The following is a 26811-nucleotide window of genomic DNA, read 5'->3' as shown; positions in this document are numbered from 1 at the left end:
TTCCCTGCCTTATAGAAAGGTCAAAAGATGTTCTAATAGTTGCTTATTGTGGGCCAGGCCCCTAATTCAGTTTCCTCCAAATATTGATAGTTAAGGGAAGGGCACACGTTTTTCTTGAGCCAGCGACTAAAGTTGCCTTTAATTCAATCTTCACATCTTTGGGTGATTTGTTCTGAAGCCCCACACTTAACTATGGAAGAAGAAAAAGAGGATTAAGACTGGCAAACAACAGCCCCTCACTTATGTGATCTCACACAAAGCACTTAACCTCTCAAGCTATTAAACTTGGTATGTAAACACACATGATCTTAATGCAGGCTCCTGAGGGCATGACCATACCTATACTGATGACCTCAGGGCCTCTGGAGCCATGGCAATAGCCATTTGAAAAATGCTTGCTGGATGATGTGAAGGGTGAGCAATAACACGCACTCGGATCTTAATGCTCGCCAGTCACTGTGCTCTGCGCCATATTGAGCACGACTAGCATTCTTCACAACCCCCGAGGTAGGCACTACAATCAGCCCCATTTTACAAAGAAGGCGACAGGCTAACGGAGGCAGGGAAGGGAACCAAAGTCCACAACCAAAGTCCACAACCGGTGGTAGGCCTTGGAGCGGGATGGTATTTTCCAGCTCAAAAGCTGCAGAGAGACAGAGCATGCTCCATGATGTGCAGTGAAAAGAGCCAGAGCCAGTAACCCATCTTAAACTATAGGACTTCCGGAAAAGAAGAAAAAGTAATTGCTCCAGCCAGGTCCCTAGGCCAGTGCCACAGTGCGCCGGCGCCCAGCCTGACTTCCGCCCCAAACCTCGGCGGGTTCCCGGGAAGCCTCTGCTAGTCTCGCGATGCCCCGGGCTAAGGCGAGACCTGGATGACTGAGACTTGGGTAGTGCGCGAGCTGATGACGAAAGCGGAAGTTCTGAGGCCGGAGGTAGGACCAGAGCCCGGAGGGGCTCGGGATTGCGGAAGTTTTGCTAGGAGGGTAGGGGGCTCTCGGAGCACCTTGTGGTTTCGGAACAAATTCCAGAAAGGAGTCCGCTGCTAGGGATCCGAGAGTCCCCAACCTGTGCTCGTTCGGGGCGACTCCAGGCGCACCTCGACGTCGCCGCTCTTGGTCCTGTGCCCTCGTTCCTCCCCAGGGAACCGCCTCGGATCTCCGCCATGGCATCCACCACGACCAATCTCCAGGTATTACTGTTTTCCCACCTCCCTAGAGGGCTGGAGGCGCGGGGCGGGGGGCGGAGGGCGGGGAAGATGGAGGAGGAGGGCGGCGCCCAGCCGCTGGTCGGGGAGTTGGGTGCTTTCCGCTTGCTTCCGGGGTCTCCCACGGGCTTTCTGAGACTCTTATGTTGACTTTTTTCTTTTCCCTTCACACCAGCCGCATTTGAACCGAACTGGGCAGCTCTGTGAGCAGACACTTCAATCTGTGTCAGGGAGAGCGGAGAGCACGAAATGTTTACAAATCACTGCTCTGGACCCGTTGACAGTAGGGTGGTCCATAGTTGGCGCTTAGTCCCTCAGGCTGCTACAGCAGAGCTCTTCTAGTCGAGCTGTCAAATGAATAGAAACGTGAGAACAGTCAAACTCCGAAGAATCCGTGGGTTCACCGAGTATATGCGTTTGTGTGCACACTCTATGGCTCCCAGAATGAAAGATCAGGGGATTTTTTTTTTTTTTAATTAGGTTGTGTCTCCACTTCCCCATCCCCACTGCAGTGAGCATGGTATTTTGTACACCAATCAAGAAATCCTGAAATTTTAGACTTAATCGTCAGACCTCTGTGGAGCGGACATTGAGAAATTTCTGAAAGTGTCTCCCATCCTCAGAATGGATCTGGGGCTTCAGTATGTGACTTGGTCTCGAGCACTTGGGTTTTCTTGTTTGTAGTAGGAATCTATGGGTGCCCTGCACTGGCTGCTGTTGGATTGGCAAGTGTGGAAGCAGGCTGACCACCGAGGAGACTGGGCACTAGTATTGACAAATGTGAATGTGGACTTAACCAGGGCAGAAGCTAGGGAGATGGTCAGATTGTACCCTAGAAGAATTACTAGCGCTCCCAAACCACAGCAAGACACAGTTACCTTCATTGCAAATTAAAAATGCTAACAGAAATAAGGGTGAAGTGGGGCATTCAGCAGGGAAAGTTATCATCCTTGATTAAAGGTTTAACGTGTTATCAGTACAGTAGCAACATGTGGCTGTTTAAATTTTGCTTAAAGGAAATTTAAAACTCACTCCTCAGTCACACTAACCACAAGTGTGCAGAAGTCGTGGCTAGTGGTTCCTATATTGGATGGTGTAGATGCATGTCCATCATGAGAGAAGGGTTGGTTTCAAGTCAGGGTACTGTATTTGGAGATAGATAATTAAATACTGGTTGTAAGCATTTTATTTTAACAAAGGTCAGTGTAGTGCCTAAAAGAGGGCTGACCTCAAATGAGGGGACTGTGGGTGAGTGGCACAGTGAGTAAAAATAATATGACAAGAAAATCACAGCCAGAATAAGAAAGAACTTATTTCTGCACATGGCCTAGCCACTGAGCCTTCCTGATAGATTTTTATATGACCAGATACATAACCCACTAAATGGCCGCGTGCTACAACTCTGAGACCTTTATATTTTGCTTAGTTTACCAAACTTTTGAAAATTTAGCTTTTAAGTTCAGGCTAGTTGTGATGTGAAACAGGTAACTTCTACTTTTTTCAATTCGAAAGCATATGATTTCTGTTTTTCCCTGCTGCTGCAACACGGGGTGCGTGATGCCCCAATGAACATCTCTTCTCCCATTAACAGCTTTCATTCTTTCTCTGCAATCTGTTTCAAAATACAATATTCATACATGTGATTGGGGGTTGTTTAAATAACTTTTTCTTATCTGAGTTTTATGCTTACTTTTAATATAGTGTAACCATGACCATTTTCCCCCCCCCTTCAGGCTCTTATTTCTGTTGCATACAGTTTTACGACCTAAATTAATCCAGTTGGAATATTTAAATAAACCATGTTTGTTTTTTACTTGTATGTATATTTTTTAAAATTAAAGATAGTTTTTTAATGAAAATTTTACTTCGACGTAATTATAGATTCACACGCAGTTGTGAAGAAATAATACAGAGATCCTGTATACTCTTGATCCCGTTGCCTCACATGATGGCATCTTATAAAATTGTAGTACAGTATCACAACCAGATAGGCACACTGATCCATTCCACCAATCCTGTTCAGATTTCCCCACTCTCACTTGTACTAGTGTGTATTTGAGTCCGTGTAGGGTTCTGTCAGGGGTAAGTTCAGGCATCCGTCACTACCGTCATGATATAGAATAGTCTATCCATAGGGATCCCTCCTGACCTTTTATAACCACAGTCACCTAACTCCCCCTGCACTCAACCTGCCCCCCATTCCCTACCATCTCTGTATCAGTAGTTCCTTTTTGGCACTGAGTAATACTCCTTGGTAGGGATGTGCCACAGTTTATCATGCAATCGTTGACAGACATCTGGTACATTCATGTACAAGTTTTTGCATGAGCATAGGTCTTGGTTTCTCTGGGATAAATGCTCAGTAGTGCAGTTGCTGGTTCATATGGTAGTTGCATGCTTATGTCTGTAACAAACCAGTTTCCCAGAATGGTTGTATCATTTTACATCCTACCTGTAGTATATGAGTGGTCAGTTTTTCTGTATCCTCACCACTATTTGATATTGTCACTGTTTTTTTTTTTTTTTATGTTTTTTTATTTTTTTTATTTTAGCCATTCTAATAGATGTGTAGTGACATCTCATTGTGGTTTTAATTTGCATTTCCCTAATGGCTAATGATGTTGAACATCTTTTCATGTGCTTATATTTGTATATCCTCTTTGGTGAAATGTCTCTTCATGTCTTTAGCCCATTTTCCCCTTAGATTCTTTTTATAACTGTTGAGTTTTGCGAGTTCTTTATATATTCCACCTCCTGTTTCATAGGTCAGTGCTCAACCATTGAGCCATGCTGGTTGGGTCCAAATACTACTCCTTTGCTGAGCATGTGGTTTGCACATATCTCTCGCAGTCTATAGCTTGTCTTTTTAACAGAATCTCTTACAGACCAACAGGTTTTAAGTTTAATGAAAAAATTCCTTTTTTCCTTTTATATATTGTGCTTTTGGTATCAAGTCCAAGAACTAAGATTTTATAGTTTTATATTTTATATTTAAGCCCACATTCCATCTTGAGTTAATTTGTATACGAAGTGTGGGGTTTAGGTTGAAGTTCAAGTTCTCTCTCTCTTTGCTTATGGATATTCAGTTACTCATATCATTTATTGAAAATTCTATTTTTCTGCCCTTTACTTGCTTTTGCATTGTCATTCAGTTGAACATATTTGTATGAATTTATTTTTTTAACAAAAAATACTTCAAAAGTATCCTGTGTGCATTATGGACATTTTTAAGAAGATGTGGAAGTAGAAAATGAAAAAATTAAAATCTTATCAAAGATAAGTTCTGTTAAATCTCCTCCTCATCCTTTTACTGTGCTTTTTTTTTTTTTTTACCTGTTATTTCAAATAGTTTAACTTGTGCTACATGTAAAAACTGTTTCTTTTCAAAAACTTTAATTATAAATATACTAAAGGCCCAGTGCACAAAATTTGTGCATTGAGGGGTGGGGGGTACCCTCAGCCCAGCCTTCACCCTCTTCAATCCGGGGCCCCTCGGGGAATGTCCGACTGCCGGTTTAGGCCCGATCCTGTGGACAGACATCCTGGTGACCCCTTACTGAACCCCCTTCTGGAGTGGTTGCCCCAGCTTCCAACACCCCCCTCCCCCCCAACCATCAGTCTGGTCACCCCTTACTGCACCCGCTCCCGGCATGATTGCCCCCAACTGCCCCCAACCTGGTCATTCCTCACTGCCCCCCTCTGCCGGCCTGGTCATTCCTCATTGCCCCCCCCCACCGGTCTGGTCGCCCCCAACTGCCCCCCCTGTAGGCCTGATAGCCTCACGCAGCCTGCTGCTCAGTTGTTTGGTCGTTTCTCGCTAACTCCCTGCTGGCCTGGTTGCCCCACACAGCCTGTTTGGTAGTCCATTCGGTTGTTTTGAAGGTGATGGCCACTTAGCCTTTTATATATATAGAGATTTCATGTTACCACAAATGTTTTGGGCCTAAGCCAGCAGTCAGAGATCCCTCTTGCAGTCTGGGGCCCCTAGCTCCTACCGCCTGCCTGCAGCAGAGGCAGGAGAGGCTCCCCCACCTTCTCTGTACTCTCCTGTCATTAGCCCGGCTTCTGGGTGAGTGGTGCTCCCCCTGTGGGAGCACACTCACCACCAGGTGACAGCTCCTCCAGTGAGCGTGTGCCCCCTGGTGGTCAGTGTGCGTCATAGTGACCTATCATTCTACTGTTTGGTCAATTTGCATATTAGGGTTTATTATATAGGATGTTATTGTGATTTAGAAAAAAGATTGATTTGTTTTAAGGTTGTATTTTTTAAAAAATGACTTTCCATGTGATTATTTACTTCAAACTTACACTTATGCTTTGATTTTGATGGTTTGATTTTGATGGTATGATCTTGCTTCTCCTCAAACAGAAAGCAATAGATCTTGCTAGCAAAGCAGCCCAGGAAGACAAGGCTGGGAACTATGAGGAAGCCCTTCAACTCTATCAACATGCTGTCCAGTATTTTCTCCACGTAGTTAAATGTAAGGTCATAGTTTGTTTCTTTATTTAAAAACACCAAAATAAATTTTTATTTAATCTATTTCATTTATGAATATTGCAATACAATACCAGAAAATTCTAAACTATCAATTTGCAAATATATATACTATAGATACAATTTAATATATTTATAAATACATATGAAATATATTTAATAGCAATTTGCAAATATAAATATATCCCACTAGCTTTCTAGCATCTAAATAGGTTTTGGGTACTCAGCTAATAAATCTGCACGACTGTTATAGTTGTTACTTTGCATACCTGAACATATAAAAATGTCATATAGTTAGTAGGAATAAGTTTTTTATTTTATTGTACCCAACTTATGTAATCTGAACTTTCTCATCTTCTAAGCATCTCTTTGAAAATACTGTTTTTAAAAAGGTTGGGAACCTTCCCTCCCCCCCCCCCCCCCAATGTATTTTTTGAATATTGGATATTTCCATGTCTTAGGCACTGTACGAGGCATGGGGATCCAGCAATGATGGAAAAATGGGGAAAATCTCCTGCCTTCATGTATCTTAAGTCTAATGCTGAACATGGGTGAAATAAGATGTTAGAAAAGACTTCTTTCTGGCAAACTTTAATTTTTTTCTAAATAAAAAAAATTTTAGCAGTTGGATAATTTAGCATTTTCTTTTAAGTTTCCCATTTAACTTTTGAGATTTTTCTGTCAAATTAAAGTGAAACTAAGAATGAATTGTAACATGTAGCTCTCACAGAGGCCTGCCCATATGTAGTAAAATTACTGTATTGGTGGTACACATAATATATGGGATTTCTATGACTGTTTATACTCTGAAATAAAGCTTATTTAGACATTAATGGAAATTGTTAATGTTGCTTTATTTCTATTTGTCTTAATGGTTTTATATGAGATAAGCAGCTTTCAACTATCTATATAAAATGTAAGGGAAGAGAATAGAATATTAAATAACTTCTTACTATCCAATCTTACATAATAATAGAGAAACATGTAAATTGACTGTACCTCTGCTACACCCACAGCCAATCAAAGTGAGTTTGCAGATTAACCCGACAAAGATGGTGGTTAATTTGCATACATACCTGGGTTATGGGAAACTCCTAGGCACCCAGGTCACTCCCAGCCAGCCATTGGAGGGGACGGGGGGGACACTTTTCCCAAGCCTAAAGCCCGAGGTTTTAGGCTTGGGAAGGGGCTGAGCCTGCAATTGGAGTGGCAGGGATGGAGGTGGGCCACTTCCCAAGCCTAAACCTGGGGCTGAGGCTTTAGGCTTGTCAAGGGGCTTGAGCCTGTGGTCAGAGGGGCGGTGAGTGCCTGACCAAACTCAGACTATCCAGAAGTCAGTGCTGGGTTGCCCAGCTGCAGCTTGGTGACCTAGAACTCACTGCCCAGGTGGCTGAGACCCAGAAAGTGAGTCAAAGTCTGATCTGTAGCCTCAGTGGAAGCTGTTGATCAGTGTACTTCTGTCTCTCTTTCTCTCCCTCTTTTTTTCTGTTCTTCGCCAACAGCCAGGTGTTTCTCTCCTGGCCTCTATGGGGGCTGCTGTTAAGCCCTGCCTATTTGATCAGGCCCAGAGATAAGCCTAGAGATGCTGACTGGCATAGAAACCGACCAATGAGAACCAAATATGGGTGCTGTGGGGAGCCAATGGCTGTCTAAGAGGCAGAGCTTTTGACTCTGACTGGCATAGGAACCAACCAATGAGAACCAAATCTGGGTGCTGTGGGGAGCCAATGACTGCCTAGGAGGTGGAGCTTTTGATGCTGACTGGCATTGAAACCAACCAATGAGAACCAAATCTGGGTGTTATGGGGAGCCAATGACTGCCTAGGAGAAGGAGCTTTTGACACTGACTGGCATAGGAACTGAACAATGAGAACCAAATCTTGGTGCTGTGGGGAGCCAATGGCTGCCTAGGAGGGGAAGCTTTTGATGCTGGCCCATCAGAACCAAATTGGCCAGCAGAGGAGGTCAGTTAGGGGCAATATCAGGCCTATAGGAGAAGGCAGTTAGGGGTTATCAGGATGGCAGGCAGAGGCAGTTAGGGGCAATCAGGCAGGCAGGCAGGTGAGCGGTTATGAGGATTGGACCTAAAATGGTAGTCAAACATACCACAAGGGGTCCCCAATTGGAAAGGGTACAGGTTGAGTTGAAGGAACCCCCACCCCCCATGCACAAATTTTGTGCACTGGGCCTCTAGTATTAACTTGAAATATCCTACTGCCTTGCTCAGATCTATTTCTGACTCAAACCTACTGTTGGCCTCTGAACTTTATGAGAAGGAATAGTAAAGATTGACAATCCTTGGTTAGGATGAGCTAAAGATAATCTCCCTCCCCAAAATGGATTTTCCTTGTTTAAAAATATGTCTAAGGCCCTGAAAAGTGTTGCAGTGGTTAGAGCATTGGCTCATGGACCCAAGGGTCTCAGATTTGATTGCCAGTCAAGGGCATATAATTGGGTTGTAGGTTCGAGGCACGTGCAGGAGGCAACCAATGTATTTCATCTTGATGTTTGTCTTTTCTTCCCTCTCTCCCTCCCACTATTCTTTCTCTTCCTTCCATTCTCTTGTGTGGCATCTCTCTAAAATATTTAATGGAAAAAATATCCTCGGTTGAAGATTAACCAACACAAAAAAAGTGTATGTAAGAGCTTAAAAATATCTGGATAGAACACTAATGGAAAAATCTCTCTCATTTCCCTTTAATAGATGAAGCACAGGGTGATAAAGCCAAGCAAAGTATCAGGGCAAAGTGTACAGAATATCTTGATAGAGCAGAAAAACTAAAGGAATACCTGAAAAAGAAAGAGAAAAAACCACAGAAGCCGGTGAAAGAAGGACAACCGAGTCCAACTGATGATAAGGGGTATGCATTTTTTTTTCCTTTTATTTATTTTTGTACACCCCAGTGACCAGACATTACATAACTTAATATGTGATCATCCCAATAAATCCCACACCCTTTCAGCACCATGCCTAGTTAATAAAAATTACTGATTATATTCCCTATGCTGTACTTTATATCCCCATGACTGTTCTATAATAACCAATTTGTATTTCTTAATCCCTTCATCTTTTTTCAGCTAACCCTCCTCCCACCTGGCAACCAACAAAAAGTTCTCTGTATCTATGTGTTTTCTGTTCTGCTTGTTCATTTTGTTTGTAGATTTGATTGTTGATAGATATCTACTTATTGCCATTTCATTGTTTATATTTTTTATCTTCTTAAACATTTCACATAATGGTTTGGTAGTGATGAACTCCTTTAGCTTTTTCTGGAAAGCTCTTTATCTTTCTCTTCTAAATGATAGCTTTTCAGGGTAGAGTAATCTAGGTTGTAGGTCATTGTTTTTACTGTTTTGAATATTTCTTGCAACTTCCTTCTGGCCTGCAAAGCTTCTGTTGAGAAATCTACTGACAGTCTTATGGGAGCTCCCTTGTAGGTAACTAACTGGTTTCCTCTTGTTGCTTTTAAGATTCTTTGTTTGTCTTTAACCTTTTGCATTTTAATTATAATGTGAATTGGGTTCATCTTATTTGGGACTGTATGTGCTTCCTGGACTTGTATATCTGTTTTGAGAAGAGGTGTGTATTCTATAGTGTTAGATTTTATTGTATCAATTAAAAGATAAACTTAAATTGTATTTGTGAAATAAATTTCTTTCATTTAAACTGGGTGTTGGCAAACAGTGGCTCATAGGCCAAATCTGACCTGCAGCCTGTTTTTTAAATAAAATTTTAGTGTAGCAGAGCCTTAACCATCCATTTACCTATTGTCTGTGGCTGTTTTTGTGGTGTGCCAACAAGATTGAATAATTGCAACAGAAACTGACCCACAAAACCTAAAATATTGACTGTCTGGTCCTTTTACAGAGGAAGTTTCCCAACCCCTTGGGGGACAATGTACGTCAGCTGACCCTCCATGACCACTTGGTAGTGGCAGGAAAAAACATTTGTAGGAATGGTGCTCAGTTCTTTACCCTCTGGCCGTTATACAACATTGAAGTTTGAAATTATAGGAATGATCTGTGAATTAAATTTTTAAAAAAATATATTTTATTGATTTTTTACAGAGAGGAAGAGAGAGAAACATCGATGAGAGAGAATCATCGATCAGCTGCCTCTTGCACACCCACAACTGGGGATGTGCCCGCAACCAAGGTTCATACCCTTGACTGGAATCAAATCTGGGACCCTTCAGTCCGCAGGCTGACTCTCTATCCACTGAGCCAAACCGTTTTCAGCTATGAATTAAGTTTTTGATTAGTAGTATTGTTTCTTAGTCTATATTATCCACATGGACAAAAGAAAAAATGACTCCAATAATGTGAATAATTTTTTTGGATATCTTATGTAAAGTTTTTTTATATATATATAAATTTGCTTTATATTTGCTTTTATTTTGTCATTGTGAATAAATCAACACAGCATTACTTAAAAACATCTAAACCAGAGGTTCCCAACATGGGGCACACGCCCCACAGAGGGGCAATTTGATTTTTAAGGGGGACAATTCAAGAATGAGTTTTTAGCCCTAACCAGTTTGGCTCAGTAGATGGAGCGTTGGCCTGTGGACTGAAGGGTCCCAGGTTCGATTCCTTGAAGGGTATGTACCTTGGTTTCAGGCACATCCCCAATAGGAGGTGTGCAAGAGGCAACTGATCGATGTTTCTCTCTCATTGATGTTTCTAACTCTCTATCCCTCTCCCTTCCTCTCTGTAAAAAAATCAGTAAAATATATATTTTTTTTAAAACAATGAGTTATTAATAAATTTTTTGCATTTTTTATGGTTCTAGGTGCCTCATATACAGTGTATAAATATATATTGTGACATATTTATGCATTTCAGTTTTCTATTATGAAACAAATTTTATTTGCGTTTTTTTCATGTCACTTCATATTAGTATTTTTTAAATAATTCCTTAGTGATTTCTTCCTCAGTACTTCTTCTGTCCTTTCATTCTTTTATTTTTCTGTTTCATGGATGCCACGTTCTTTGGAAACTTGTTTAGACCAAGTTAATACCCTTTTAGGCTTCCTCTATAGGAATTCACTTTTTGAATAAGAATTATATGTCACAGGGTGGCATCAGGATTTTAGAGATGCTTAGATGGGGCATGGCCCAAAAATGGTTGGGAACCACTTATCTAAATCAATTTTGGAATGTCTTCCCAGATGGAAGATGTGTCATTAACAGATGCAAAGTTTGTTATTCAGTATATTCGTGCCAAGTTCTAGCTGAGCAGTGGGCACATACTCTATGCAGGTCCTCTGACCATTCTGTTCATTGGTGCCGGAAGTGGTTCTAAATGACAACACACTCTTAAGAAGATGAGATTCTGAGGTGGGGTTATTTGGGTTTGAAGGCAGAGGTTCTGGTTAGCTTTAGTTTAGAGGATACAATACTCGTGGTTTATGGTATGCAGTGGCACAAGCTACTTAGCCAGTCCCCTGTGGTCACCAGGAATGGAGATCTTTGAAGGCAATGTTTTGAGAGAATGTGTTTTCTGATGGTCTTAGGCTCTACAGCAGCAATTTTCAACCTGTGGGTCATGACAGGTTGAGAACTGCTAGCAGGGTCACCTAAGACCATCGGAAAACACAAATATTTACATTACGATTCATAACAGTAGCAAGATTATAGTTATGAAGTACCAACAAAAGTAATTTTATGGTTGGGGGTCACCACAACATGAGGAACTGTATTAAAAGGTCATGGCATTAGAAAGGTTGAGACCTACTGCCCTAGACTAAGGGTTATAGATCTTTGTGCCTTAAATAATGAATATTGTTTTTTTTTCTCCTAGTTATGTCTTGTTCTAATATATAGTTTGCCTGGTTCTGGTGTTTTCATTGTTGTTGTTTACAGCTCTTCTATAATTCATTTTAAATCTTTTGTGGGATGAGGTGTGGGGTATGCATTTATGAATTAGCACATATATAAGTGTGTCATGGAACTTGGAGCTAGATCCTGATTTCATTCTGGTCTTTTTGCCCCTTTCCTGTTCATGATTCCATATTGATGGATAATATTCCTCTTAATAATTTGCTTAATATATTCTTTTTTTTTTAATATTTTCTTTTTCTTTTTTTAATATATTTTATTGATTTTTTACAGAGAGGAAAGGAGAGGGATAGAGAGTTAGAAACATCGATGAGAGAGAGTCATCGATCAGCTGCCTCCTGCACACCCCCCACCGGGGATATGTCCACAACCAAGGCACATGCCCTTGACCGGAATCGAACCCAGGACCCTTCAGTCCCCAAGCTGACACTCTACCACATGTGTCAAACACAAGGCCCGCGGGCCAAATCCAGCCCGCCAGGCCTTGCAATGTGGCCCGCACCGCGCTGTCATCACTGCACTCCGCTGTCATTTTATGACATTGTCAGTTTATGACTGTTCAGTAAACCATTCGGCCCACGATTTAGGCTGGATTTTAGATTTTGGCCCCTTCTCTGATTGAGTTCGACACCCCTACGAGCCAAACCGGTCTCGACGTTTTTTGTTTTTTTTTTAAGTATTATTTTATTGATTTTTTACAGAGAGGAAAAGAGAGGGATAGAGAGCTAGAAACATCGATAAGAGAGATACATCGGTCAGTTGCCTCCTGCACACCCACTACTGGGGATGTGCCCGCAACCAATGTACATGCCCTTGACCGGAATTGAACCTGGGACCCCTCAGTCAACAGGCTGACGCTCTATCCACTGAGCCAAACTGGTTTCGGCTGCTTAATATATTCTTAAAAGTAATGAAATAAGCATAACTTTTAATGTGAATGTCTCATTTTGCCACTTACAATATTTCAAGCTAATCTTTCCTTCATTTTTGCCTTATTTTTGATAGCAAGGAGTGATCATTTGAATATGTTAAATTCTTTTTATTAGGAAGGACAGTGATGGGGAAGAAGAATCAGATGACCCTGAAGCAAAGAAACTACAGAATCAACTTCAAGGTTGCTTTAGATTTCATTTTTAAATTTACTATCTTATTTTTTAAAAACTCAATAGTGAATTATCTGTTTGAATTGCTTCCTCCCTCCCCCCTTGTATTTAAATAGGTTCAAGAATTGGCTTTGTTTTCTAGTGGTCACATGCTGGTTTTCATAGGATTTTTCTCCTTAGGGCCTCTAATGGGTTGGGGTTTTTTTCTGTGAAGTAAAAATATTGTTAAAAAGCCTGACAGGTTGATTATTTAACTCTTTTATTTTGTCTTATTTCCCCCCTGTTAGAGAAAGTAACATTTAGACTAATAGCACACTACCAAATCTGAGGTTATCAAAATATCCTGTCAGTAACAGAATGAATTAGTACTTATACCTGGCTTTTATTGTTATTGTTATTGCTATAGCTTATTTATTAATGATTTATTTCATGTTTCCAACCTGCTCATGTTTCCTCATCTGCCTTTTTTATTATATTTTAGCACCACTCTTTATATTTCTCTCTTTCCACTTTTTACCTTCCACACAGAAGAACACTCTTTCATTCTCCTCGACTATTGTCTCGTGGCATGATGGAAGGAGCATAGATTTTGGCTCCATTCAGATTTGGATTCCATCCCAGGCTGGCCACTTAAATCTTGAGCAAGTTCCCTAACATCTCAGAGTCTGAGTCCCAGCTCTAAAATAGAAATTAATAATATTTTTGTTTCAGGACTAGTAAAAGATTTCTGACAATGTAAAAACTGCCTACTATTATAGTTAACAAATTCCAGGAACTCAGTAAGTGGTAGCTTTGTGTATAGTGATCTATTGGGTCGGCAACTAAGTAATTGTGGATTTTTTAAAGAAAATCAAAGACAATTTTTTCATGGAACTAAATAACTTTATTCTATAATGTATTGCCCATTTTGATCAATGACCTTTTGCCATCTTTCAGGCAGCATCATAATCCCACGTTCAAAAAACTTCTGGTTTTTATTAGCAAAAAACTGAATCAGGTACGATTTGACATCATCATCATTATTGAAATTTTTACCATTCAAGGAGTTTTGTAAAGATCGAAACAAAAAGTAATCAGATGGTGCAAGGTCAGGACTATATGGTGGATGTGGCAAAACATCCCAACCAAGCTCCATTAATTTTTGCCGAGTGACCAAAGATGTGTGTGGCCTTGCATTGTCATGATGGAATACAACACCTTTTCGATTTGTCAATTGGGCCGCTTTTCTTCAACTGCATTGTTTAATTTCGTTAGTTGTTCAATGTAGACATCAGAATTGATCGTTCGGTTGGGTGGTAAGAGTTCAAAGTAGACAATTCCTTTGTAATCCCACCAAACTGATAACAAAACCTTCTTTTGATGAATATCAGCTTTTGATGTTGTTTGAGTTGGTTCACCTGGCCTGCTCCACGATCTTTTCCGCTTGATATTGTTGTAAACAACCCATTTTTCATCGCCAGTTATCAGTTGTTTTAAAAATGGATCATTTTCATTACGTTTCTTTAGCAAATCGCAGCTGCTAATGCGTTGCGTTAACTATGATTCTTTCAGTTCGTGAGGAACCCATGTATCGAGTTTTTGAACATAGCCAAGTTGTTTTAAGTGATTTTCAATGCATGTATGTGATACATGAAGCTTCTCTGCAATCTCACGTGTTGTACTGTGACAGTCCGAATTGATTATTGCTTTGATTAGGGCGTCATCAACTTCAACTGGACGACCAGAGCGTTTTTCATCTTTGAGTGAAAAATCACCAGAACGAAATTTGGCAAACCAATTTTGACACTGCCGTTCTTTTAAGGCTTTGTCACCATAAACAGCACATAACTTTTTATGAGCTTGTGATGCGTTTTTCCCTTTGCGGAAATAAAAAAGCAAAATATGACGAAAATGTTCCTTTTGATTTTCCATTTTTCAACGAACGCCAAACGAAAACTACAAAACAGATCAAAAAACTTTTTTTACTGATTAACAGCTGAATAGCCAACTATCAAATAACAAAATGTGTTTTACATTTGTACTGCGTCTGCAAACCTAAAAATTCAACTGAAGCCATATATGTGTGAAACCCGCAATTACTTAGCTGCCGACCCAATATATAATTGCTGGCTTCTTTAGTTACTGAGATTGGATTTTTTTTTTAATATGCTAACAATGCTTTTTCAGGTTGAATTTTATGTATTTTGTTCATTTGAATCTTGCCAAATAGAATGCATAACTGGGACAGATTTCCATTATATAGGCCCAGTTTGGTTTGTGAATGATGAATAGTCTCTTCATTTTGTAATATTATATCTTTCTCATCTCGCTAACTCCACTGGGAGGTATAGGAGGATACTATAAGGTCAGTACCTTAAAAAACTAGTTAGTGAGGATATTTTATATTCCTCGAACTTCAATGGTGGCTGTAGTCCAAGGACAGAACTAAGTTTCCACTGCCTGGGGCAATGGGGGCACACACTTTGCACTCAGTAAGTTTGGTTGAGCAGCCCAGTGGTCCTGTGCCCAGTGGCCTTATTTCAATTGTAAGGCAAAAAGCTTTCTTCTATCTATTCTGTGCAGTAAAAATTAAACAAAAAATTGTATAATACGTAGTACAATGAAAGACTGGATAAATTTATATAATTGGAAACAGTCAAATTATATGACCTTTTTTTTTAATCCTCATCTGAGGATATTTTTCCATTGATTTAAAAAAAATATTGTTATTGATTACAGATGGGAAGGAGAGGGAGAGAGAGATAGTAACATCAGTGATGAGACAGAATTATTGATCAGCTGCCTCCTGCACATCCCCTGAGTATCCAGCCTGAAACCCAGGCACATGCCCTTGACCCGAACTGAACCAGGGACCCTTCAGTCCGCAGGCCAGCTCCATCCACTGAGCCAAAACAGCTAGGGGTTTCCATTGATTTTTACAGAGAATAGAAGAAAGAGGGAAAGTCAGAGAGAAATATTGTTGGAGAGAAACACATCAATTGGTTGTTTCCTACACAAGCCCCGACCCAGGGCGCAGGCCTGGGAGGAGTCTGCAACCGAGGTACATGCCCTTGACTGGAATCAAGCCCAGGACCCTTTGGTCCAGAGGCTGACACTCTATCCACTGAGCCAAACTGGGTATGACTGACCTTTATTTTCTAATAACCCTTTCCCCTTTTTGATTTTACAAAGCATTAATTGTCTAGTAATTAATATTACTTTTATTTAAGTAATCTTTTATTACTAAACATTCCAAAGTCCCCTTTAAATTTTAAGGAAAAAAAAATGTATTAGGTTAAATGTGAAGATTGATTACGGCATATTTAGAATATTCATAGCAAAAAACTTTAGTTGACCAGGTTTGCTTACTTTAAAAGTAAATTTACATTCATTAACTAACACAAATCCTATCTGATGATGTAAATTATTTCCTTATGTAGGGTTACTAAACTGAATGGAATATAGAAAATAAAAAGGGAATTGGCATTCTCAATTCATATTTAGTCTGAACTTTTAGAGTGCAAAAAATGTTTATGGTTTTATTTAATTTTAATCTATAGTTAACGATTTTCATAATTTAGGAAAGTTTCAGAGAATAACCTCTCTTAGAATAATAGGTGATATTTCCTAATGAGAAGAAATAACCCATAAAACTAATTTTATAAGTAGCAGTAGATTGTGTAGGTGATAGTGTTCTATCATACAATTACACATCATCTTGGAACAAACTGTTTAGTGGTTTGTAGTGGAGCAATTTCTACATACAGTACTGGAAATTAGAAAAGCTTTTGATGAAAGATAAACTAGAAAGTTTTGGCAGTAGTTATATTAAAAGACTCTTATTATGACAATTGCTATAGCTTTTGAATATATGGTTTTTGAATTGTTTGGCTTCTATTTAGCAAATCTTGGGGTACTATTGCAAGTCTACAAGAGTACATTTTCTCTCTTGCCACTATTCTCTTCCCTTATTTCCTTCCCCTTTCCAGCCCTTCTATCCATCTACCTGTCTGTCTTCAGTTAAATTTGTTAAGTGTATTTTTCTGTGGTTATAGGAGAGTATTAGATCTACTTTTTTGGGTGTTTGGTTAAGAGGAGAAATAGTAAATCAATCCCCATTGAATGAGCACTTTCAATACTCCTGAATTTGTGCTGTAATTTAATGTTTGGTGCTTTTCCAAGTAGTCTAATATTTATTATGTCATTTGACTCTTACACTAACCTGTCCAAGTACCTTGGGCAGACGTAGTATTTTTACTTCACAATGAGGAAGCAGTCATAGGAAAGTGACTTATTCCAGGTTCCTGACTGCTCCCTACTCCCAACTAGTTCCTCATCACACTCTTTCAAAACGGTTTTTAATACATCAATTTTATAATACATTTATTTAACATTGTTATTTCATGTTGTCATCTAAATTTGATGAAATAATCCTCCTTAATTTAAAGATGATATAATTTTTTGTAGGTGCCATTATTATGGAGAAACCTAATGTGAAATGGAGCGATGTTGCTGGTCTTGAAGGAGCCAAAGAAGCACTTAAGGAAGCTGTGATATTGCCTATTAAATTTCCTCATCTTTTTACGGGTGAGATGGCTTTTCAATAATTTTTTGGATGATTATTCAAAACCACATTGATGACTGAAGTAGAGCATAGTGAATTCTTATCACCATGTCATGGTTTGTTACCTTAAATAAATTCTAAGGCAGTGTTACACTTTTATACAAAGATATTTATTTCACATGCATACACATATGTTTAATATACATACTGCAAAACAATCTGAATGTCAGCCAGTAGGGCACAGTGTAAATCGCCAGCATGCAGTGGAATGCTGCACACTCATCAAATAGAGTGAACATCTATATCTAATTAATGTTGGAAAATGTCCACGCATATTATAAAAATCAAAAAGCAAGTTATAAAATATGTGTAGTATGATTCCATGTTTGTTAAATAAATGCATGTGCTAAGAAGTAGGTATTGATGGAGTGATATAATAAGATGGATGATTTTTAGTTTTGGGGTTTTTTGTTTTTTTTTTTTTTCATCTGAAATAGTTTGTAATGGACATGTACTAGTTTTAGAGGAGTATTTCCATTTTTAAAAAAGAGAAGTAAGAATTATTTACCATTTTCAAATGAAGTGTTCATCCCTTAGTGGCAGAGGAGAATGTTGCTAACCCGCCACCTGGGTAAAGCTGAAGTTACAGCTCCAGCAGTGATTGATTTGTCTGTGCCAGCCCATTTCTTCTCATTGTCCTTTCCATGACTGCTAGCCTATGTTTATGATTTGGCTACACCCATCATCTGAAAGTGACACAGAGGTCTTTTTTCTTTTAAAAACAAGCTGGTTTTATGTAGAGAGCAAATCTGTGGTGTTGGCCTCAGACTGAACAGGTCTGGACAGTGATGTCGTATAGAGCAGTGATGAAGATCAAAGAGTACCTGTCCACCTGTTGTCCACCTAGCTCGAGGTATGACTTACAGCCTAACTTCAGGAATGTGAAACTAACAGTACAAAAGTTGGCATCAGTTGAGTTGACGTCATTTTATATTACTTATACCAGTGTTTCTCAAACATGAGTCATTTATGGGTCGTCATCATGAATTTTTTCATTGTGTCATTAGGTAATAAAAAATATTTTTATTTAAATCATTCACTTTTAGATCAGATCTTTATTTATACAGCATAAATATACAGAGACATGCAAACCCATAAGTGTTCAGCTTCAAAATTTATCACAGAGTAAATACACTTATATAATCATCAATGGGATCAAAAAATACTGCCGGTGACCTGGAAGTCCCTCTGCCTCTTTCCTCCACAGTGACAATCACTCTCAACTCTGAACACCATAGATTGTTTTGCCCACTTTTGAACTTTTAAATCATCTCACTTATTTTACTTAGTAACTTTATTTTTTAAAAAACTGCTTTGTGTTTACTACAAATGGAAAAATTAGTGTTTGTCTAATACACATTAAGAAGGTAATCATTTAGCCTGGCCAATGTGGCTCAGTGGTTGAGTGTTGACCCATGAACCAGGAGATCACTGGTTTGATTCCTGGATAAGGCACATGCCCAGGTTGCAGGCTCGATCCCAGCAGGGGACATGCAGGAGGCAACTGATTGATATTCCTCTCTCATTGATGTTTCTGTCTGTCCCTCTCCCTTCCTCTCTCTCTAAAATTATCAATAAAAACATATAAAAATATTTTTAAGATAATCATTTAAATAAAAAGTATTTGTATATCACCTAAAAGCATTTTAAATGCTACCAGTAGTATGTATACCACATTTAAGCAACACTGACTTATAATTGCAGACATTTAAAATAGGAAAACAGAATTAAGTACCAGATAAGGCTTCTTTTGAAACAATAAACATAACTATTTAGTTTTGCCAATTGGTCATCTGTATATAATTTTTTTGCAGACACTATGTACCCATTCACAATTTGCTCTTAGCAATTTTTCAATGTATATTTGATATTTGATTTCCAGGTATAGCATAGTCTGATTTATTTTAGACAGCATTATAATTTCTCATTAGCAAAATTGAGATACAAAAAGTTGATTTGTTTACATTTTATTTTAGGAAACTAGAGTTTAAGGTAGAGTCCCCATATCATTGACCAATTATTTGAATAAGGGTATGTAACCTATAATAATAACTTGTGCTTCCTGGTGGGATCAGGAATTGAGCAGAATTTCAAAAGGGGTCAACCAAATGTGTTAATTTCATTCCTTCAAAGGTCATAGTGTTTAAAAGAAAATATTTCCAGCTACTTTTTCCCTGTGGATATAGCTTCTTCAACAATATTTTTTTTAATTAATTGAAGAGAGAGAGAGACATCAATTTGTTGTCCACTTACTTATGCATTCATTGATTGATTCTTATGTCCCCTGACCTGGAATCAAACCCACAGCGTTGGCTTGTGGGGACATTATTCTAACCAAGTGAACTACTTGGCCAGAGCTCTCTGACAATATTCTGATATCAAGTAGTGCACACAGTATTTGGTCAGAAGTGCCTTTTTTTTTAATATATATATTTTATTGATTTTTTTTTACAGAGAAGAAGAGAGAGGGATAGAGAGTTAGAAACATCGATGAGAGGGAATCATCGATCAGTTGCCTCTTGCACACCCCCTACTGGGGATGTGCCCGCAACCAAGGTACATGCCTTTCAGTCCACAGGCCGACCCTCTATCCCCTGAGCCAAACCGGTTTTGGCAGAAGTGCCTTTTAACTGAACTCTTTTTCCACACTAGACTGAGCCTGTGGAGGGCAAAGATCCTTTGGCATTCATAGTTCTCTATCTGCACATTGTGGTTTCTCCACATAGTGGTTGAATGAATGAGTGGACAAGCAAATGAACTTCCTGTTAGAAGGATCATATTCATGTAAACTCACTTTTAACAAAGTGGTCTCTAAAAAGAGCAAATAAAATATATTTAAGATTTATCTGTGATTTATTTATAAAAATTTGTATTCTATTGATAACTTTAGAGTGAAAACCTTCTCCCAGCATGGATGGTGTCTCTGGTAATTGAAATCAACAGTCTTGAAATTCTCATGTTATATTTCTTACACAAATTTTAGGCAAGAGAACACCTTGGAAGGGAATCCTTTTATTTGGGCCACCTGGAACAGGAAAGTCCTATTTAGCCAAAGCTGTAGCCACAGAAGCAAACAACTCAACATTCTTTTCAATACATTCCTCCCACCTTGTCTCCAAGTGGTTAGGTGAAAGTGAAAAGTAAGTAAGAAATTGTTTTTTTAAATGTCTTTTTTACCAGCTAATCACTATTTTACTCTATAAAATAATAAATTCTTACATCATTAATAGACAATCAGAGAATTGACATAATATAGGTATTCTTTTCTCTGTCGAATCAGTCCCTACTTTGGAATGTATTTCATAGGAGAAAGTTAAACATATATATATGTTAGTAAATTGTAAAGTGGATTATCCAAATGTAGCATTCTTGTTTTCTGGACCAAAACATGATTAGGCTTTTTAGTTTATAGAATTCCTATACTATTGTATATTGTTTTGTTTTCCTCTTTTCATTAAGCCATGTGTTGTCTACTATTTTCCAGAAACTAAAAGCTTTTACTTCTTTTTAGGCTAGTTAAGAACTTATTCCAACTTGCCAGAGAGAATAAACCTTCCATTATCTTCATTGATGAAATCGATTCTCTGTGTGGTTCAAGAAGTGAAAATGAAAGTGAGGCTGCACGTAGAATTAAGACGGAGTTCCTAGTTCAAATGCAAGGTGGTGTCACTGATTTCTAAAAATAGTTTCTATTTATTCTATAATCATTATTTTAACAGTAATGTAAAATTCAAGCAGAATTTGTTCATTCTAACAGACTGTTTTATTATGCCTTGTTTCATTCTGTCTTTCATCCAGTTGTCCCATCATCTTGAGGGACTTGCTGGTATAAATAGTAAAGAGATCTATATATTCGCTTATACCAGAAACAGTATCAGTAAAAGGAATATGTAGAGTTCAAATGAAATCTCTCAAGAAATATTTTTAAAAGAATATTAATAGTATTTGTCCAAAGTCTAGGAGATTTGAATCTTGGGGATATTTGCATCATATTTTAGTAATTTGATATTTGATTCAATATAGTGTTTTTCAAAGAGAGACTGTCAGGATGAGGTACTTTGGTGTTAATACATCACATTGTTAACTGGACAGAGAGATGAGGTTTAATGGACACTAAAACGAAAAATTATTTTAAATATTACTTATTTTTGGGGGGGCAATGGTAAGATATGTACACATATAATAATTTAATAAAAAATAAATTAAAAAATAAAATGGTAAATAAATAAATAAATAAATAAATAAAATATTGCCTATTTTGATGCAGGTGTTGGTACAGACAATGAGGGAATTTTGGTTCTGGGAGCTACAAATATACCTTGGGTACTGGATTCTGCCATTAGGCGAAGGTATGATGTGACAGTAAATATATCTGACTGCAGATGTAATAAGTGAATAAGAATTCCCATTCTGTCTAGTGAGGAATCATTCTGATAAGTTTGCAGAATCTTTTTTAATGTTCCCTAACCCTATTACCTTGAGGAAAGGGAGGCAGGCACCTGTTTGTTTGCTTTATTTGTTTGCTATATTGAAACTATGAGATTTTCACATACTGGAATCTTTCACATTGGGAAAGATAATACCTAATATTTACCTGTAGCTTTGATTAAGGCACTGATACTTCAAAAATTTACAAATATAGTAAATTTATATTTTACTATATAAAGATATTCCGGTGAAGAACCTTCATTTAAAACTTTAGCAAAATGACAATAACACAAGTTGAAGAATTATAACATATATTTTCAGTTAAAAAATGTGTCTGTAATTTTTTTTTAATATATTTTATTGATTTTTTTGAGAGGAAGGGAGAGGGATAGAGAGTTAGAAACATCGATGAGAGAATCATCTATCAGTTGCCTCTTGCACACCCCCTACTGGGGATGTGCCCGCAACCAAGGTACATGCCCTTGACCGGAATCGAACCTGGGACCTTTCAGTCCACAGGCTGACGCTCCATCCACTGAGCTAAACTGGTTTCGGCTGTGTCTGTAATTTTTAAATTGCATATGAAACTTGAGCTGCAGGAAAGATATCTCTCTGACAATTTTTTACTGCTTCGTAAGTCCCTATTTCATTCATTTACTTTTACATGGTAAAAATTACAATTTTAGTTTTTGCCACTCTTATCCCATTCATTTGATGGTTTCCCAGGATGCTACCGTGTTTCCCCAAAAATAAGACATCCTCCGAAGATAAGACCTAGCGCATGGAAAGATAAGACATCCCCTGAAAATAAGACCTAGCGCAACTTTGGAAGAAAAAATTAATATAAGACACCGTCTTATTTTCGGGGAAATGGTAGATCCTGGTACCAAGAAAGGAAATGTGCTAGTTATTTTATTTTTTTAATATCTTTATTTTGTTGTTAATTCTCATCTGGGGATATTTTTCCATTGACTGTTAGGAAGAGTGAGAGAGAGAGGGAAAGGATTTTATGATGTGAAACATTGAAGTGAGAGAAACACATCAACTGGTTGCCTCCTGCATGAGCCCCAACCAGGGCCCAGGCCAGGGAGGAGCCTGTGTGTGTGTGTGTGTGTGTGTGTGTGTGTGTGTACGCCCTTAACTGGAATCGAACCTAGGACCCATTGGTCTGCAGGCCGACACTCTATCCACTATAATATATATCTATCCATTTATATAAAAGTTTATTTGCACATTTATATAGCTAGGACCTGGTTATTTTTTAAGATGGCTTAATTCTGGGCCCATCTCTGCAGATAATGAAAATTTTTTAGATTCTTCTCATTGCCACAGAATATTATCTAAAGAAAAGAAAAAAAGCCGAGACCAGTTTGGCTCAGTGGATGGAGTGTCGGCCTGCGGACTGAGGGGTCCCGGGTTCCATTCCAGTCGAGGGCACATGCCTTGGTTGCGGGCACATCCCCAGTAGAAGGGTGCAGGAGGCAGCTGGTCAATGTTTCTCTCTCATTGTCATTTCCCTCTCATTGTCGTTTCTGACTCTCTGTCCCTCTCAATTCCTCTCTGTATAAAATCAATAAAATATATTTAAAAAAGAAAAGAAAAGAAAAAAAACATCTTCACAGACCACTTAAATCTTTCCTCATTGCTTTCTTCCCATATCCAAATACTGAAATTCTAAGAAGGCAAACAAAATTATTGTTAATAAAGCATGGTGTTTAATTATGATATAGTAGAATTATTTGTTCTGGATACCTATTATAATAAAGTGGACATTATGTGTAATATGTCTATTCTAAAATATTTTGAGTACATTTCCGATTTTGAATTTAGAGAATTATTTTATCTCTTGTTTCATGTTAACTATATTAATCTTTTTATCAGTTCATAGTATAATTCTATGGGAAACTGTAATCCTGGAGGACATGTCATGTCATGAATTCCAGGCATATAAATAAACACTATGGCAAAGTGTTTATAACCCAAAGATCTTGTGAGAAAGTCTAACCAATTCCAGTTAGTTCCCTGGTTATTCTGATTTTATTTGTTTTGTGTTGTGGGCATTTTACCTTCGTTTAACCTAAATACATGTTTAACTCTAACACATATGGGTCCATTTAACTTATTCAGCTTAACTTAGTACAAGTGAGAATATCTAAATATCTTGTTGCTTGAAAATATTCTAATTTTCAATGGAAATTAAATATATATATATATAGTAATATTCTTAATATAATGTTTTTCATTTTAAGATTTGAGAAACGAATTTATATTCCTCTGCCTGAGGCCCATGCCCGAGCTGCAATGTTTAAACTGCACTTGGGGACCACTCAGAACAGTCTAACAGAAACAGACTTCCGAGAGCTCGGGAAGAAAACTGAGGGTTACTCAGGGGCAGACATCAGTGTCATTGTGCGTGACGCACTTATGCAGCCGATTAGAAAAGTACAGTCGGCCACTCACTTTAAAAAGGTAAGGGATTTTTATCTGTCCTTCAGAAGGTTTTAAATAAAACATCTTAACCAGCAGTAGCTGTGTGTGTGTGTGTGTGTGTGTGTGTGTGTGTGTACATATGTATGTTTTTTTTAATCTTAACTCATTTTCTCGTGTGTGTGTGTGTGTGTGTGTGTGTGTGTGAATACATGTGTATGTTTTTGGTGTTGTTTTTTTTTTAATCTTAACTCATTTTCTCCTGTGATCATTGTAAGAAATTTCAAAATACAGAAAAGCATCAAGAAAAACATAAAAGCTGAATCCGGTTTGGCTCAGTGGGTAGAGTGTTGGCCTGCGGAGTGAGAGGTCCCAGGTTCAATTCTGGTCGAGGGCATGTACCTTGGTTGTGGGCACATCCCCAGTAGCGGGTGTGCAAGAGGCAGCTGATCGATGTCTTTCTCTCATCGATGTTTCTAGCTCTCTATCCCTCTCCCTTCCTCTCTGTAAAAAATCAATAAAATATATTTAAGAAAGAGAAAAATATAAAATCAAACAAGATTTATCCCATCACCCAGAGATAATCACTTTTTTATTGTATATTATTCTATTTATTTCCAAAAGTAAATATTTTAATGAAACATGAAATAATAGTATATTTTCAAATTTTCTGATAATGGCCTAAATCTAATATTTATTTAACTTATCCAAGTAAATATTCCCCATCACTCTTTCTTCCAGGTTCGAGGACCTTCCCGAACTGATCCTAACAGCATAGTGGATGATCTCTTAATGCCCTGTTCTCCTGGGGATCCTGGTGCCATTGAGATGACGTGGGTGGACGTCCCTGGTGATAAACTTTTGGAGCCAATTGTTTCCATGGTTTGACATTTTGTTTCATTTTTGGCAAAGATTTTAAACATTATACTTCGTAGTTTGTCAACTATAAAAATTTTCCATTACGTAAGATTAGCTAGAAAATGTTAGCATAATCAGGAATGTTTATTAAATATAATCTACTCACTTTAAAAGTTGTAAAAAGTAACTTAAAAAAAGAAATAATCATCTTTAAAATGTTTTCTTAGGCTTTGAGAAAAATCTTAATTATCAATGAATGAGCTATTTTTTAAAAAACACAGGCTTCTGATCTTACAGGTCTTATAGTTGATATATTATTACCAAAATGCTCATATATATTGCACAAATTATTATCAAGCCTTAACTAAAAAATAGGGCTGGTGAAAAATTTTCCCCTGAATCTCACATTCGGTAAAATATCCAGAAACCGTAATGTAGGAATTGTAATATTCATAGTAGTGTTTTTCTATTTTATTTATCAAGGCTTTATAGAAAGTTTAAATAATGTAGTGCTAAAAAGAATTCTGAAATAATTTTATTGTGAAAATTACATTTCTATTTATATCGAAGGAGTTAAAATAATTCATAAAGCTTGATTTTGTAAGGCATATGATTTCTTAAGGAACTTACTATGATTGAAAAGGTTAATTTGTTATGTTTATGTTTTCTTCTTGATAAACACTCAGATTTTTAAATCGGCTTCTGTTACAGATATTCAAAGAGTTTTCTGGTAGAATGAATAGTAACTTCCTGGAGAGAAAGGTTTACATGATATGTAGACATAAATATAAAGATATATGTGAACATGTATATAAATATTCATGTGTGAGTGTGTGTGTGTGTACACACACACACACCCATATATGTGTTAATCATAATGCTTATCTGAGAAGTTATTCAGAAACCCTTATTTCTTCCAATCCTTGATTTATTTATTAGTCTTGATTCTTTTGATCATTTTCATTCTTACAGGGTACAAAGTGATAGCCCAGAACTTTGATAGGTTGATAATTTTTTTTTTAACAAATCTCTAATATTAGCCTATTTTCTTACCATTTTAATTTTAAGTAATAGTTCATTCTGATTTATTGATTTTAATCAAATAATATTCTGTTTCACATAAATATAAGTGACTGAGACTATTTTTTTTGAATTGCACTTGGAAAACCCTCCTCTTGTTAAAAGGGGGGGAAAAACAGTTAAGGCTAGAAGAGAGATGGGGGCATGTTTTTGAGGATCTTGATCCTCAGGCTCAGAGAATTGACTACTTCTGATGGACAATGAGGAGCTATTGAAAGATTGTGATTAGGATAAGACAAGCAATTGAAAGTTTTTATGCAAAGGAATAACATGGTCAAAGCTGTCCTATAGAAGAATAAGAGTTTGTCAATAGTTTATGGTATTCAGGTTTGACCTTAGTTGAAAGTTAGTAATTGTGATGATAAATCAATGATTAAATCTATTACTAATACTCCCCTCTCCTTTCCCTGACAGGGTGATATGTTACGATCACTGTCTAGCACAAAGCCCACAGTCAATGAACATGACTTGCTTAAATTAAAGAAGTTTTCTGAAGATTTTGGCCAAGAAGGCTAAACCAAAGACATGAGGAAGATGTTTACCACGTGTGTTCTTTCTGTGGAGGAATTTTTGCCTTTCTTGGATGGCATTCAGGTTATTTCCAGTAAAACACTTTTACCACAGGAAAACATAGATCTCATTTTGCGTTCCTCTACATTTTATATGTATTTTTGCTCTGTTACCAATTAATTGCTCTTATTAACAAAAATTACAAAATGATGGGCTTTGAAGAAATGAGTGCTACATGAATGGCAAGAAAAGAAAAGAAA

General features: G+C 37.7%; 1 protein-coding gene across 1 annotated transcript; it reads left to right on the top strand.

Moving 5' to 3' along the window:
- The first annotated feature begins 891 nt into the window (after positions 1–891).
- VPS4B (vacuolar protein sorting 4 homolog B) lies at positions 892–26811 on the top strand. Its single transcript, XM_084887285.1, has 11 exons — positions 892–1191; positions 5576–5687; positions 8406–8562; positions 12589–12656; positions 17092–17211; positions 20232–20388; positions 20760–20908; positions 21516–21597; positions 23926–24145; positions 24845–24985; positions 26456–26811. Exons 1-11 carry the CDS (start codon positions 1165–1167, stop codon positions 26555–26557), a joined length of 1335 nt encoding a protein of 444 aa, XP_084743411.1. The 5' UTR covers positions 892–1164; the 3' UTR covers positions 26558–26811.

Source organism: Pipistrellus hanaki (genome assembly GCF_964339955.1).
Source record: "Pipistrellus hanaki genome assembly, chromosome: 6".
In the NCBI taxonomy this organism is placed as follows: Eukaryota; Metazoa; Chordata; class Mammalia; order Chiroptera; family Vespertilionidae; genus Pipistrellus; species Pipistrellus hanaki.
Note: the sequence above shows the minus strand (reverse complement) of the source record. Positions and strands in the feature narration are given on the sequence as shown.